This window comes from Python bivittatus, unplaced genomic scaffold (assembly GCF_059951505.1).
Source record: "Python bivittatus isolate LINGU-HERP-01145 unplaced genomic scaffold, Pbiv_v1 ctg000020_np1212, whole genome shotgun sequence".
Classification (NCBI taxonomy): domain Eukaryota; kingdom Metazoa; phylum Chordata; class Lepidosauria; order Squamata; family Pythonidae; genus Python; species Python bivittatus.
Window position 1 is genome coordinate 89086024 of NW_028277030.1, and position 16680 is coordinate 89102703.

The 16680-nt window shown below is 36.9% G+C and overlaps 2 protein-coding genes across 5 annotated transcripts in view; one reads left to right on the forward strand and one right to left on the reverse strand.

Moving 5' to 3' along the window:
* Positions 1–2: 2 nt before the first annotated feature.
* Positions 3–5083, forward strand: COA6 (cytochrome c oxidase assembly factor 6). Of its 2 annotated transcripts, none has more exons than XM_088143596.1 (3): positions 3–128; positions 2211–2365; positions 4735–5083. In XM_088143596.1, exons 2-3 carry the CDS (start codon positions 2222–2224, stop codon positions 4828–4830), a joined length of 240 nt encoding a protein of 79 aa, XP_087999722.1. In that variant the 5' UTR covers positions 3–128; positions 2211–2221; the 3' UTR covers positions 4831–5083. The 2 variants fall into 2 exon arrangements, with proteins under 2 accessions (XP_087999722.1, XP_007428122.1); XM_007428060.4 differs by having other exon boundaries at positions 55–463.
* A 310-nt stretch (positions 5084–5393) lies between these two features.
* TARBP1 (tRNA guanosine 2 -O-methyltransferase TARBP1) overlaps positions 5394–16680 on the reverse strand; it is a 37009-nt gene continuing 25722 nt past the window's right edge. For all 3 annotated transcript variants that reach the window (XM_025166554.2, XM_088143579.1, XM_088143585.1), the window contains 10 exons: positions 15411–15521; positions 13895–14044; positions 13573–13659; positions 12694–12890; positions 10851–10932; positions 9540–9711; positions 9120–9311; positions 8406–8530; positions 7613–7749; positions 5394–6154 (listed from right to left, as the gene is read on the reverse strand). In XM_025166554.2, coding sequence (XP_025022322.1) covers positions 5980–6154; positions 7613–7749; positions 8406–8530; positions 9120–9311; positions 9540–9711; positions 10851–10932; positions 12694–12890; positions 13573–13659; positions 13895–14044; positions 15411–15521 — 1428 coding nt within the window. In that variant the 3' untranslated portion in view covers positions 5394–5979. The remainder of the gene's footprint in view (positions 6155–7612; positions 7750–8405; positions 8531–9119; positions 9312–9539; positions 9712–10850; positions 10933–12693; positions 12891–13572; positions 13660–13894; positions 14045–15410; positions 15522–16680) is intronic.

Here is a 16680-nt window from a genome sequence, read left to right on the forward strand (position 1 = left end):
AACACCGCACGTCCTTCCCCCTCAGGCCCGTCGCACAGCATGTCGGTTGAACGAACAGCATACCCACTTCCGGTATGTTCGACATCAATGAACGTCCGGGGGATTTAGCTGATCCGGAAGTGCGGCAGGTAAGTACCAACAGGACCTACAGAGGAGAGCGCTGGAAGCGCGAGCGGGCTGGAGCCCCCTTTGCACGTGACTGAATTGTCTTGGCGCTCGTTCCCTTTCGAGTGCGAAGTCGAGGAGACGCAGTAACGGTGAAGGTGGCCTTTTCTCTTTGTTCAATCCCGGACCGTTCTCTCTTGAACCCTGAGCAGGGAACGTGCACCTTATTTCCCACGGTCAGCTCTGGCTTTGTGGGCGAGGAAAAAAAAAAGAATATTCCCAGTATTGGTCTGCTTTTTCCGGTAGTGGCGAAGGAGCTGTTTGCAACCGGCTCTACGTCCCGGTGCAACCAAAGGTGGTAAGTAGCTGGCGCCGTCGCTTCGAGTCATTTCAGTGAACGTCCCCCTTCCTCTCTTGCTTGTAGATAGATCGCACTTCCAGGAAAACAAGCAGAGAGCCAGGAAAAGCCACTCTCCGAAGAGAAGCAACTCTTCTAGTACAGAAGATTGCCAGAATCGAGGGCTTTTGTGTATCAGAAGTGTTTACTGCTGTTGCTTTTGATTCGTTGAACCACTACACACACGTTTGGCTCCGGGATTAATAACTGATCAGTTTTAAATTAAGTCATAATGCTGTAACTCAAACTGGCCAGTAACAATAGGCAGTGGAATAGCATGAGAGAGACTCAAGTCAAATCCACACTTTGTGGTAAATGCAAAACTCACTTGCAGCTGGAGAAAAAGGTACACTATCAAAAATGAATAAAGGCTCATGTGACCCATCTCTAGGATGGACTGACAGCATTTGAAGTAGCAGTACTCCCTTTATCGCTGTGCTTTGCGTATGTCAGGGTAGACAAGGTGGTATCTCCAGGTATTTTTGACCACAATTCTCATATGCACCAGACAGCACAAATTATGGAACATGTACGCCAAGCCATCCACAGGGTACCAAGTAATCTACCCTTGCTCTGCATACTTATGGTAGCAAGCCTCACTAAATACAGTGGGAGATATTATGAGGACATATGCATAAGATTGTGCTTTGGGCCTTTTGCTATTGATATGGATGTGCTAAAGACAAATATTTTTATATGGGCTTGTATTAATTTTTTAATTGTTATTAGCCATACCTAGATGAAGGACTTATAATGGCATTTTTCTTGTTCATCTGTGAACACATCCCTTCTTCATAAAGTAAATATTAAGTATTGCCCCATTGATATCTATTCAGAAGTCCAATTGAATTCAGTAGGTCCTAAATAGGTACATTATTGACAACCTCAAGTTTTCTTTCCACACATCCCAACAAGAGTGTTATGTATTTACTTTGTTCCTGTCAAAATGCATCTTTGTTCCTGTCAGTACAACTGACATAATTACATGGTTTGCCTTAAGAAAGCTTAAGACAGATTTAAGCTTCTGAAAGATTCCCATTATTTTCAAGAGAATATGTATACTTGAAGGAGTATAGCAACTGACAGCGATCCAATGAGTTACAAAAGCCAGATTAGGAAAGATGAGGTAGCATCTTATGTAAAGTTGTCGTATTGCCTTTTTTCACCCACGTACAAATGACCACCTAATGTCATATGCTTATTCACATATCATGCCTTAAAGTCAGTGTTGTTTAACCTTGTCCTAAACTCTAGATTTTTATGTTTAGTAATTAAACATAATCAGAACCAAAGTGTTAATAGTGATTAGAATTATTGGGTTAATACTGGGGAGACTCAGATTCAAATCTGTTTGGCCAATTATTGCTGTAGTGTGGTTAAGAAGATAAAATGGGACCAGGGACAGGAGCTTGTTAGCTACCTTTTGCTCCTTGAAGAAATGATGGAATAGAAATGTCATTAATACCAGATTTGCTTTATATCATCTTTTTTCCCACCTACAGTATGGCTGAAAACCTTAATATATTCAGATGTAAGTAAATTACAAGAACACCCTAACTTCAAGTAGACACAACATTCAAGTGCATATCTGAAATAAGCATACTTCAAAGAATTGGAGAGGACTAGCTTCCAAGTTTTTTTGTAAGATATAAGTTACAGAATTACAAAAGTACTTTAAGAATGATTTCATCTTTATTCTTTTTTTTAGTAGTGACAGAAATGTCAGCACCATCTATGAAAGAAAGAAAGGCTTGCTGGAATGCCCGGGATATCTATTGGAAATGCTTAGATGAAAATATGGAAGATACATCAAAATGTGACAAATTGAGATGTTCTTTTGAAAATTTATGTCCACAGCAGTGGGTAAGTAATTATTTTTATTCATTATTTTTATGCGTACATACCTAACGTGATATTCCTTTTTGGGATATGCAAAAGACAGGCAAGGAATGAGTAGTAGTGAACAAAACAAATTAAAGACAGGAAATACAGAAAAAGGCAATCAAAGTAAATTGAAATTAGACCACCACCATTCACTGTCCCTCTTCATTCCTTTCTGTCCTTGCAAACCATCCTTATTTCCACATCTGTACACCTCTGCCTGAATCCTCTTAGAATTCTTCCTGAAACCTTTCCAGGCACACTAATAAATGAGCTTTTGCTCTTGTTCCCTTGGCCTTTGGACAAGAGAAGAATAATGGCATTGTTCCAATTGTCAGGCAGGTTAAACGTTGTGCAGCAATTCTGTAAGCAAACTACATCTATATTTTAACATTTCTCCAGTTGCAATACCTACACCCACATTTTCAACATTCTCACAGCATTTATGACCTTCTTTTCACCCATTTTTTCTTGAATTCTAAGATTTATACATTCGTTTTAATTCTGCTCTTAAACATGCTGTCATTTACATACAAATATCTCAAATACTCATTTCAACATTCCCTCACTTCAGTTTAATTTGAAATAAGTTCATCACATCAACTCCATTCAGTTTTCTGGCAGTCCCTTTTTTAGCCCTTTTCATCCAACTCCCCAAATAGCTCCACTTTCTCTTTGCATTGTTTATCTTTGATCATACAAGAACAAATCCTCTTCGGTTACATTATTTGCAACTATCTTTTTCTTGTTATACATGTTGCGTATCTTTGTCCTCATTTTTGGAGCATTCTTTTACATGCATTTTTCTCATCTACTAGGCACTTTAAGTTCTTCATTCCATCAAGCATCCTTTTCCATGCTCTTAGTCTGTTTGTAACTTTCCAAAATCAAAGTTCTAATCATCTTTTTGCTATTTATTTCAAAAAAAATTTTTAAGTCCTTAAACTTGTATTTAAAACTTCTTTTGCTAAGGATTAAACACCCAGTGTTTTCAGCCTTGTCAATCCAAAGGTTCCTAATAGCTGAAAAGCAGTTAGCAATTTCTAAAAGTGATTAGAAAAGGAAGTACAGGTAGTCCCCGAGTTAAGAATGTGTAGCTTATGGACTACACATGGAACGGGCCGCTGACTCAAAATGGCAGACGGCACTCTTCCCCCCCCCCCGAGCTGACAAACCACCGAAGCTGCGCAAAGCCTCCATGAGCATCATGAAGTAGTGCATGCATTTTTAATATACTGTACAACCTGTTTTCAGCAATTCATGAAAGCATTTCATGGCTTCAGTGTTTCGTCAGCTCAAGGAAGGAGAACGCTATCCCCAATTTTACTTTGCAAATGCCCCTTCTGATATGCAAGACAAGATGGAACAAGAGTACTGTGTTAACCTTTAATCATGATTTTTTTTTTCCTATTTAAACTGTTTTACGAACTACACACATACACACACATTCTCTCTCTCCAGACTAACTGACACTAAATACCTGTTCCAGCTTACATACAAATTCGACTTAAGGACAGACCTTGGGAATGAATCTCATTCTTAACCTAGGGATTGCCTGTATGCGAACCCAGTGTCCTTTTGAAAGCATCAACCATATTTTGAACAAGACGGCTATTCCTTCATCTCCCGGAGCTCTAATCCCGCCAGAAACCACTCTGTTGCAGTCTCCTTGCCAGGAGCAATTGTCTGGAGCACTTGTGGGCAATCTCGAGTCCACTCCTTGTCCAGAGAGGAATTATGAAGAGCCAGTCTATTCACTGACGCTTCATTCCACCCTTCAGTTTGCCATTTCTTCCCCAGAAGTCCATATTTTTAATATTTTTTCAAAGATTTCTTATTTGTGGTTTCATTATCTGTGCTTGCTAGTCTGGAACAGGAACACCTGTAATTTCTAGCTGATGCTTTAATCATTGCTTAAGCTAACAACTTTCTACATAGTTACTAGAGATGTGCAAACATTTCCAAGGAGGTACTTTGCGGCACGTAGGAGGATGTAGGAAGTACCTTTCTTTGAAACATTAAAGCAGCAATATCTTTTCCTGGCTTACTGAGCTGTTAGCTCCATAAGCTTTTTCTAGCTATTTCCATGTGTACGTACCTGCACAGTGACTTTGCGTTGTTTTTCTCCTAGCCTTTTATATGTAACAAGGGAAAGAAGTATGTAGTGCCACATTTTAAAAAAAAATGTCATGTGGGTATAATTTATTCAACATTAGGTTTTCAAAATAGATCAATAATAGCAACAAAAATGAATTCTAAAATCTTATGGGTACAGTATTTTTTCTAGTTTCATTACTTTATTCTTTTACTGAGCTGGTGACTTGCTAACAAAGTGATCTTATTCAAAACAGGTTAAATACTTTAACAAAAGAAGAGATTTTTTACAATATAAAGCACAAATGGAATCAGGACAATTTCTGCCTTCAGAGAAAACAGAGAAATCATAGCAACTAGACAGCTTTTACAATACTGGACACAAGGGAAGTTGCAGAAGAGCAGCATCGTTGAAGAACATAAATGTTGCCACCAGTGATGTTCTATAAATTTTCATGCCTGTCCTTATTTATAAATCTCATACTGGCCTGAAAGCTCCAGCTTCCGTTATTTGAAATGCTCATTGGAGAGAAGAGGCACTTAGGAAAGCATGTTTGTCTTTCACCACTAAAAGGCTATACTAACAATAAAGTCAAAATAACTGAACTGTATAAATTCATAAATGAACTGTATAAATTCAAATACTATATCATGAATTCATAGTAAATATCTTCTTCCAAATATGTTTCCTCCTGTGCAGGAGAATGTCTAATATTTCAATGGCCCTTTGTCTATACAGTTATCAACAGCAGCACTCTTAACTATTCCATTTTCACCAATTCTGTTATATGGGAGATCAGTTTGTTTAATATGTTGAATTAAAATTTAAATTTTGAGACATATATCCAGTTTTTAGAAACAGAAACTGACCAGCTAGAGTTAATGCTGGGTTGAGAAAATACCCTAGAGTAGGTGATAGTCTGAATTAAAAAAAAAAAAAAATCCCCAAAGCCAGTCCCAGAAAACTGCATGGTCATAACCAAGTGCAAAGTGAAGGAGGCTTGTTTGTCAAATGGCAAGTTGCAATATTGCAGAGTGCAGTATCTTCTTGATTATGTGCCATTAAGTCATTTTTGACTCGTTAGTGACCATATAGATAGATCTTCTCCATGGTGAAATAAATTCATGGAACGAGTTTATAGTTACGTGAACCAACAATAGCATGGATTAATATGGCTACTGACATCTCTACAGAGTTGCTCTATTAATATTCTGACAGCTCTGTAGAGTTGCAAGAACTACATACAACAAAAGCAGCCACTGTGCTGCAAATGAATAATTATTTAAAACCACTTCCAAACTATCAAGAGATGGTGTTTACAGCAATAGAATTCACTAGCACCAAAAAGTGCATTAAAAACAATAATTTTAATACTATCATGGTTTAAGGCATTAACATTTTTAAAAAACGAAGGCATGCAAAGTATAAAACATACTCAAATGGTAGCTATAATCATTTCAGGGAATTTATAGCACCATCAAATCAGCAGGTGCAACAAGAATTACACATTTTGTCTTTGTTGTTTTTCCTTGACAATCTGCTGTCTTGTATATTCCCAAATGAGCAGAGCACCACTTACATGGACATTAAGTGAACGAATAACTCCTTGCTGAGGAATTTCTACACAAGTGTCCAAGTGTTGAATTACATTTGCTGGGATTCCCTCATGTTCGTTTCTGGTTTAAAAAACAAACATGCATTACATTAGCAGAAAGGGAACATTGTTCAATGGCAGAACACAGGCTTCACATGCAGAAAAAAAATCAAGTTCAAATGCAAGTATTTCCAGAACCATACCTGCACTGAACACTGAAGAACTGCTGGTAGTACTGAGCTAGAAAGATCAATGACCAGGTTTGTATATTTTCATTTCCACCCCCACCCCCAAACATTAGCAGGTTTTGTATTGGAAGTCCAGGCCATAGCCAAAATCTGGAATGGATGCAGTTTCTACTGCAGAAGTTCTTACTGTTAAGAGATAAAGATCAGAAAATACTAAGCATAAAGCAAACAGCTTTATCCACTTTAGTATGGATAGAAATTACTGCAGCAATCTGAACTGTCACTGAGAATAATGTCAGATTTGGACTCTCAAGACATTTATTTTTAGAATTTGTGTTAGATACAATCAAGGATGTGCTGTGATATATCAAACATAAGTGGCCAGCTTTATTAACATGAATTTTATTCCTATTGCAGACATAGGAAATCTCTTTTTCCTGCCAAGAGTTCCTCCTTTTTTAACTTTCATCTATATTATTTTTTTTCTTTTTTCCATAAGAACATAGTAAACCCAAGAAAAATCGGTTTTGTAAAAATGACATGCAAAACAGGCTGGATAAGACATGTATACCAACTCCTCATGGTAGAAGTTTAAGTCTGGTAGTTGTTTTTTTAATTTAAAAAATGCCCCATATTCTATTTTTTGCCAGATGTGTGGAAGATGGAGCTCAACGGGGGGGGGGGGGGGAGAAAGGAACACTTTGCACAACCCCCACTTCTTGCTAAATTCTCACCGCCATCTCATTGGTAAATGCCATTTTTCTTTCAACTCTGTACTGTTGTCACTTCCCATCAAGAGTGACACCCTTCCAGATACCCATTCATGGCAGAAGCACATCAGCAAAAATCCCAATAAGTTTGGGGGCAGCTTAACTACAAAGGCTATGTATTTTCTGCAGACTCAATGATTCCCAACCCAGTCCCATGCAACAGATTTTTCAGAAAAGGGAAACAGGGCTTTCAATTCAAGTTCCTAATAAAACTTAACCATAGTCCTATGCATTTAAACTTTTTTCTGGGTTTTACATTACTAAGAAAATTTTAGTTATATTTTGGTTTTGCATGACCAATGCAATTATGTGAGAAACTTAAAAAGAGGTAATTTGTGATGCTGGAAATTAAACATCATGACAGTTATTAAAAAATAGCTATCAAGAAAATATCCAACTTTTGAACTGCTGTCAGTGTGTGGCTGCCTGACAGATTAACCTCCAGGAAATTTTCCTTAGGTCTCTAAGGAAAAGCTCTGCAGTACATGGGCAAAACTGTTTCTTTTCATTTTCTGAATGGTTTTCAGTATTCTCTACCAAAAACATATTTGAACAATTTATTAGAATTAGATTTTTCATTACCCCAACAACAACAGGGATTTCTCTGGAAAGCAATATTCTGTTAAATTGCAACTTTTAGCTGTTTGCTCCACCCCTATTATAGAGTAGCCTTCAATTTTCTTCCGTTCCAAATAATCAATCAGCTGAAAAGGCTTTACCTAGAAAGTTTTGAAAAATGAGGTTAGCACTAGGGTTTAGAAGTGTGTAATTTTCATTAGTACACTGAGCAAAATAGAACACGTTCTGATTGAATAGATCTATCCTATAATCAAAAGGCTAATATATGTAGACTGAAACCTTTTCATTTCGGTTAGACCATGGCTGGCAGGGGAATTCTGGGAGTTGAAGTCCACACGTCTTCAAGTTGCCAAGGTTGACAAACACTGGGTTAGACTGATCAAGCTGCTGCCCTCGTTCAAGAAGCGTGCATTCATGGCAAAAGTCCTTAAGCTTGATGTCATTCACAGTATTTCAGCAATAAGCTAAAGATTCATTAATTTGGTATCTGATTCAGGAGAGTTGCCCCTACAAAGCCCCAAAGGGCAATAATGCTCACTCTTTCCTCCCCTTGTCAGCCAGAATTGAATATATGAAAAACCCATGATTATATTTCTCCCACTGAAATCAAAGAGAGATAAAAATGCTCAAGTTGGACTGTTTCTTTAAATTCTGCAGCTAATATGTAATACCATAAAATTAATGCAGATCTTTTTATAGTGTCCAAGTTGGATGCAACTTCATAAAAACCAGAGGGAGACTATATAGCAATTAACTTGCGTGCATGTGACGAAGCAGGAAGGTACATTTTACTCACTTCAATAACGGAAAGCCATTGTTCAGCAGACACGCTGAGATGCTGGAACTGTTTGTCATTTATATAATGGAGGTTGCTAACAGTTAAAGCAGAAACACCAAATATTTCACATGTACGACACAAGCCTACAAATAAAGCAGAGCTCTTTCAATATGAGATTGATTTCCTCAGTTGAATGGTACACGCGGGTACTGAGGAAGAAGATTCATGTTGAGACTACAAATATGCAGATCTAAACTACGGTGAGAGCCAGTGTGCTGTGGTGCTTAGGGCACCAGGCTAGAAACTGGGAGACCATTCTAGGAAGAAGGCGGCGGCAATGGCAAACCACTTGCCAAGAAAACTGCAGGGACCTGTCCAGGCAGTCACCAGGAGCCAGCACTGACTCAAAGGTACAATAAATAAACAAAATAAGGTAAAGATGCTGGTCTACAGCATCGTTCACTATTAACTTTAAAATCAAGGATGCACATTGCACAGAACTATTCCTTGAAATATTCTAACGTAGGTATTAACACAATTAGGAAAATGAAAGACATTTCTCTTTTGCGTTCCAGTTCGATCACTAAAATGCAAGAACCTATTTCCCCTTTCTAAATCCTCAAATTTTCTAGGCTGGATACTAAACTAGGTTTGTTACTTTGTAAATGTAAGGCATGCAATGTAAAAAAAAAAAAAAACCCTATAAATAGTTTAAAATGAATAAGAACTTACCTCCTAAATTGGTGGGTTTATCAATGAGTGAAGCAACTACAATCAATTTCCTGTTTGATTTTCCAAGTTTAGTGGCCCGATCTTGAAATATAAGCTCCAGATCCAAATCAGAAGTACTGAGTTTGCAAGGGATAATTTTTTTTTGAACATCCATCCACCGCCTTTCATTACTTGGCTCAGCTAAATTCAATCCTAAAAGAAATTATGTAATTATCTAAATGAAATTATTCCTTAAGAATCTTAGCATTCTAGGACATAAGTATTTAGGACAAATATAATCTGTGTGCTCAGTAATTATGCTCTTAAATACCATAGACAAATATATTTTAGAGTCTTTATAAAGTATGTATAACTATTTGGCCAGCACAAATTATTTCTTAATGCTGTTTAGATTATGATGATCACCATTATTATTATTACCGATATCTTGCTGAGTCCAGTCATTTGGCTTAAGGTCAAGAAGTGTAGTTTGAGAATGGCAGGATGGAAACGTCGAACTCAATGGAATATCTCTGAATGCTGTAAATTTAGAGAGAGAAATCCATTCCTCTTCAGGAATTTCTGAAAGGCGTGGCAGCGTGTAAAATATTGTCTAAAAAATAATATTTTAAAGAGTCAGCTTCCATTTCAGTGTACATATTTGGGGCAGGAGCCAACCAACAATGCTTGGCTTATTCCTAATTTCAACATCTGTCTATTCTATATCTATTGGAAGATCAGCTTATATCTGTCAGACTGATAATTAAATATGCCTCCAACTGACTTTAAAGGCAAGCAGGCATATTTAACCTTAGTTAAATGTTTTAAAACAAGCAAATAATTACTTTTCACTTTCCACAGCCCACATTGTATACACTACAATACAAATTTCACACAAGTACAGTATTCTGCACCTTGAACTTTACTTGTTTAAATCGAGTTTCCAACTCTTATGGCTGCAGAAAATGACTTCAAAAACATAAAAAATATCTGATTAATTCTCCAAAGTCAAGAATGAATCCTCAAGGATTTCCATGATCTGGAAACCAAGATTTAAGCTATAATGTTTCCAATGCAAGCAGAATAAGATTGCAGTCCTATATTCATTTACTCTGAGAGTGGATACAACTGAACTCAATGGGGCTTGCTTCTACACAGTGATGGCTTAGATGGCATATTGTGCAAAGCAAACACACAGCTGGAACAAAGTTCTGACATTTTTGCAAAAATAATACAAATTGGCTTGACTCAAAATAGCGTACTGTGGTTTATGCAGTAAAAATGTGGCATAACATATAACAGCTTTAAAAATTTACCTTTCTATTAATAATTGCTGCAGAATTGTTTTATACTGTGTAATATGGTGTTGCTTTAGTTCTAGATTTTTTTTAAAATCCTGTTTGTACCCTATCCTTCTCCTCTTCTCCTAAAGAATTTACAGAAGTTTAAACAGAGTTATTCCCACTTATTGCTTATAGCAATACTGTGAGATCAATTCAGCATTTTTCAAACTTGGCCACTTTAAGATGCGTGGATTTCAACTCCCAGAATTCCCCAGCCAGCATAATGTCATCATCATCATCACTGAATTAGATTAAAGCAGCAAGGGATCCTATATAACCCGCTCTGCTTTATGAGGCCATAGGATTATTTGAAGCTGTGTCTGCCTGAAATAAATCCAACATCTCATGCTACAACAGATACGTAGACAGGCAGAACAATTTCTTTAAAAATTCTGAATTCTGTGCTTACCTCAAGACTATAATCCTTAAGTGGATGAAAATGTTCAAAAAAAAAGTGTTTCTGGATGCGCTGCCAATTCTTCTTAGCATTCCTGCAGATGATTTTAAAAACAGCATTAAGATGTGATGTAACAGATGTCAATACAGAGAATTCCTGTTTGAAAGTGCAGTTCTGGATTGATTGATTATATGCCATCAAGTCACTGTCAACTGAATTCAATGGGCTTATTCCAAAGTAAGTGGCTGTCAGACTGGTTAACTCTTCCTTCTTTTATAATTTGTTTCAGTTCACATGCTGTCACCTAGCTATCATTTCTTATAGTACCAGTTACGTGGAATAACTTATGGTTGTTATTCACAGTCCCATAATTACATAAAATACAGTATAGCTGACAGTATGAAAAAGTTTACAGTATTTAAAAGTTTAGAAAACAGCATGTAGTTTGTTTTGATGATTAGACAGATAGATCATAGAAAGAAGAGAGTCATGATATAACTTTAGAGAGAGAGAGGTTAAAATATAATTGTACTTATAACTACTGTGAAGAATTTCAGAAGTTACTTCTTTATACTCTTATATTTTTCTTTATATCTCTTTTTTTTCTATTTTCTATTTTCTTTTCTTATTGCATTTTTAGCTTTTTCTGTTATTTCTCTTTTTCATTTTCTCTGCTCTAATTTAGTCTGTATTAGTCATTATTGTTGTTAAAACTTTTAATAAAAAAATTATATATATTAAAAAAAGAAAACAGCATGTAGTTTGTCACCAGTAGGTACAGCACAGAACAGAGCTGTGAAAACATTCTGGGTACAAATGAACAACAACCAGTCATCATGTTGGGGTCACTATGGCTCAATTTTCTGTTATGATATGAATTCCACTATAGGAAGTCCTCACTTAACTACCACAATTGGGACTGGCAACTATCACTAAGTGATGTGGTAGTTAAGCAAGATATCATGTGACTGCAACTTGTAATTTTACTGCCAGCTTCTCCATTGACTGCTTGTCAGAAGCCAGCTGTGAAGCGTACAAATGGCAATCATGTGACCGTGGGGTGCTGTGATGGTCTTAAACACCCACTGCTGCGAAAGTACCCAAATCTCGATCATGTAACTGCAGGGGCTCTGTGACAGTCGTAAGTGTAAGGATTGGTTGTAAAGTTCCTTTTTCAGTGCCATCATAACTTTGAATGGTCACTAAACAGGGCAGTTGTACCTGTACCATTCCCCTACCTCTACCATTCCCTTTTCAAGAAAGAAAAGTTCAGCATGACAAAGATAAGCTACATTAAACAAAGTACACTTTTTAGAATTATGTCCACAGAAATAACTGTATGATGCTCAAAGCTCTATTTTCCTACATGTAGAAAAAGAGGAAATACTCTCGGATAGATAACATACACTAAGATCAACAATCTTCTATACAGCAGAAAGTGAACAAAGTTCTTCAACCACAAATAACTTTCAATGTCAGCATTAACTATTTAAGAAATAAGAAAAATGCATTTCTGTTCTATTTCAAGGATGCAAGGCTGGTTGAAAGACAACATATTTAGGGGCTTCCCGCAAACATCATAAAGAATTCAAAATCCAAAGGCAGATATACAGTACATATAACATAAATATAATTCCTCAGAGCTGAGATACATTGGCCACTATGGGACTTGATTCTAAGTCAGCATGTTTATGATTGCACTGTAATTTCTTTGTATGCGTTTGAGACAAGACTTTACAATTACAGTAATACCAAAGTGCTTCTTGAACTTGAACTTATAGTAATCAACTAAAAACTATTTTAACCATTTCATGACAAAAAGAACCATATTTTAAATAAAATGTGCACTACTAACCCTGTTCCATGCATGAGTTCCACTTGATTTAGACTACATTCAATAACTGAAGTTAAGGTATCAAAATCATTCACATGTGATGCTTTGCATATTCCCCAAATTTTTTTAAGTGCAATTAAAGCATAAAGCCGAATACTAAAATTGTGATGGAAACACCACTGTAGGACAACAATTAGAGCTTTCTTCAAAGCTGGTATCTAGAGGAAGAGAAGCATACTTTAATCTTTGACTCTACCCAGCAAAGTAGGAAGATATATAAATAAAATTATTTTATGTTGACATAAGCTGCCATGAATCTAGATGAACTGGCTCTGTAAAAATTTTATTATCTCCAAAAATTCTAAGTGCTTGTGGTACTGGGAGATATGATAGATGTATATGAACTTACATAATGTCTGGGGGGGGGAGCCCTATTAAATGCTGGATTCACACAGGATGGGCAGACATATAAATTTGATTAATAAATAAATAAACAGAGCTAAATGGTGAAAGGTTCATGTCAGCTAAAGGAAAACAGATGTATTAATAGGCAATGAATTAGAGCTTTAAAATGGAATTAGGCAAATTAATAAAGGACTTGGCTATCCCTGGTACCCATGAGGGCCCTATGCTCTCTCCATACCAGTTGTGATCAAGCATACTGGCTGAAACAGGGGGGCTTCCCATGTTAATTGGCCACTGAAGGAAATAGTATACTAGATTAGATATTGAGACCAAGCAGATCTTTGATGGGTCTTCTTACATTTTTAAAGAGGTGAAGACGTCAAGGAAAGCCTCATATAAAGGTACTATAATAATCTCATCTGGATTGTACCAGGAGCAGATAACAGGATTTATTTCCTACAATCAATTTTTTTAGTTTCAAACTAAAGCACTTACTTTTTCAGATGTATTCTGAAGAATTATGTCAAAATGTGACAGGACTGCTAAAAATGTGCAAATGCTAGTTTTAAATTGGTCTTCATCCTGAAAAACAAGTCTTGTATTAATCTCAATACTTCTCAGTTTAGGAAAATGTATTGAGCCTAGTAAGAATCATGTATGTCTTTCTAATAGCGAATCCTAAATACTGTTACTCTAATACAGCATATATTTTCAATAATAATAACAGCGAAGTATATTTTCTAATAATCTTGAATGCAACCTCTGTAAAAATAATCCCTTATTTTACTCATAATTGAATATTTAGTTAGTTACTCACATAATTAAAGCAATTCCAGAACTTTTGAAGATAATGGGGAAACTTGTGTAAAATCAGAATGATATTCCACTCTATTAAATACTTTACTGATGCTTGATTATTATTATGTCCAGCTTGAAGAATCCTGTCAATGATTCTTGATAAAAAATCCTAAGTAAAATAGCAGGAAGAAAATCAGTTATGCTTTACAGATTATTTCACTGTATTTTATTTATTAGACTGATATCCTGCTTTTCTTTCAGGAGTTTAAGATTAGAGTCACTATTTGAGATGGGCAGCTGGGTAAATGTGATGAATGAATGAATGAATGAATGAATGAATGAATGAATGAATGAATGAATGAATGAATGAATGAATGCATTTATGTACTGAGTACTCCCCTCTTCTATTTTCCCCAGTAGCAACCACCATGTGAAGTACTTTGAACTGTGATGGCTAAGGGTGACCTAGAACTTGGATCTCCTCATTCCTAGTCCAACACCTTAACCACCACATGGGTATGGGTTCCTCCTGTGCTTTCCTGGATATTTCATCTCTCCCTAGATGACACAAACATTTAAAAAGCAGTTATTTTCTAGCAGTAGCTTGCACTATTTCCATTATAATTATAGAATCTAAATGTACAGTTTCTTCTCCACAGAAGCTCACCGTCATTCTAAGCAGACGGTCACACTCTTTTTTGTTGTTCTTGAACAAACCAGTATTCCAAAATGCTGGAGTGACTAAGTCAAAAAGTATATTAAACTGAGTGAAACTGTCATAATTATTTCTCATGTCTTTAATCATTAGGGTTCTATCTTACTGCAAATTACAAACTAGCAGCCATTTTTGCAGAGGCTCTGAAGCTCGGGCAGGGTGCATTTGGCCTGCCCTCCATTAAAGCGCAATTGTTACACATGAGAACCGGGCTTGAATGAAACAGGTAAATCCTTATGGTACATTATAACCTAACCCATAATCAGAAGATAAATCACAATGAAATATAGACAGGTCTAGTAAGTTTCATAACCAAATGGGTGAGCCAGCATAGTGTGGTAGTTACAGTGTTGGACTAAGGCTGGGGAAACCCAGATTCAAATCTACCCTCAGCCATGGAACCTCAGTGGGTGACTTTGTGCTAATCATTCTCTCTCATTCCAATCGACCCCACAGGGTTGTTGTTGCAGGGAAAAATTGGGAGGGAGTAATATATACGCTGCTTTGAGCTCCAGGATGAAAGGCAGGATAGTAATCTAACAAATCAATGCAAATCAATTAAAAAGTTGCAGATTATGCCCACCCTTAGTGTACAATATGTGGGAGAGGAGTTCCACAAGTGGGATTAGAGGACTGATTAGAAGAAGATCCCAGGACCTCAATTTCAGATGGCAATATTTACAAAATAATAGGCATGACCTGCATTTATCCTCAAAAGAAATCATAATATAAAAACAGTCTTATATACTTACAGTACTACGTATCCATGTTATAAATGGTAACATTGTTATAATAACAACAAGTTCTATGTGAGCCATACCTCACCAAGTTTTGGAAACAGAACTAGCAAGGTCTGCCACAGTCGATTTTCAATTCTATGTTGTAAGGAGTTCACATAATAACGGACTTTTGATTTGGACATTAATTCACCCTGCAGAGAATATACATATGAATACTTTAGTACAGAGAAGGCTCCAATCTCAATGAAGCCACAGTATATTATCCATTTTGTGCTACAAAATATTATCTCACTCTTTTATAAACAGGATTGATTGAAGTAGCTAATATCAATTGAAAGTTCAATCAATTCTCCTTTATTTTATAGTGTTATTGAAACAGCATGCAAACTTTAAAACATGCTATGGGATGTAGGGGGATGTGACTTCTTTTTCTTAGTACCAAAAGTCATTTTTGAAGAAAAATCCACGATAGACAGACAGGCAGATAGACAGGAATGACCAAGCCATAATCCCCAAACCTACCAGCCGTAGGCGTGCAGAGCTGCCCCGGTCTTGTTCTTCCCACCCCCATAAGACCCAACATGGCATGCTGTAAAGGCAGAGCAAGGCAAAATTAAGGGCTCGTGTCTCCCAGGTACATATTTTCTTTTTCAGTAAATCAACAAGAGGGTATTAAAAGAAAAGAAAAATTCCCATTGTGGCTAACAGCATTGCTTAGCAACAGAAATTCCAGTCCATCAATTACCATCTTGAAGTGAGGACTATCTGTATTCCGTCATCAGTTGCATTGTAGCCAAGTACTATTCTTGCTATACCCTTCCAAACTATAAAAACAACACCGTTTCTTGTTTTTCATGTCCTGAGTAATAAACGGTATGATCTTCTGACTGAAAGTGTCCCATCCCAGCCTACCTCAATTTGCTGATGCCTAATATGTCTATTTGTAGTTGTTTCATTTCATCTTTCACTGTGAACTTTGCTGTGTTCATGCTTATCTTCCATGTTTACTTATTTATTCATCAAATTTTAATCTACTGTGCAGCACCCCAGAAAACCATAAAGAGTTTCCCGGATAACGATCACCGCACCTCTACCCCTGCCCCAGGTCTCGCCCGATGCCACACCCGAAACCGAGCTGGGCATATCTCCAAAAGGGCCACCCCCCATTCTGGATCCAACCATATCTCAGTAATGCATGCGAGGTTGGCCCTCTCATCAACGATTAAATCGCAAATGAGGGAGGTGTAATGGATGGCATGAGCGGGGAAGATTCTGGAATGGAAGTCCAAGGTTGTCAGGAGGGGGGAGAGACATTCCAGAGCAAGCGCCTCCTCAGCCCGCAACAAGAGT

Bases quoted from the DNA above. Each gene is read 5' to 3' on its own strand.
- COA6 (XM_088143596.1), top strand. From the start codon at position 2,222: ATGTCAGCACCATCTATGAAAGAAAGAAAGGCTTGCTGGAATGCCCGG. The intron at 2,366-4,734 runs GTAAGTAATTAT...TATTCAAAACAG, and splicing joins ATTTATGTCCACAGCAGTGG to GTTAAATACTTTAACAAAAG.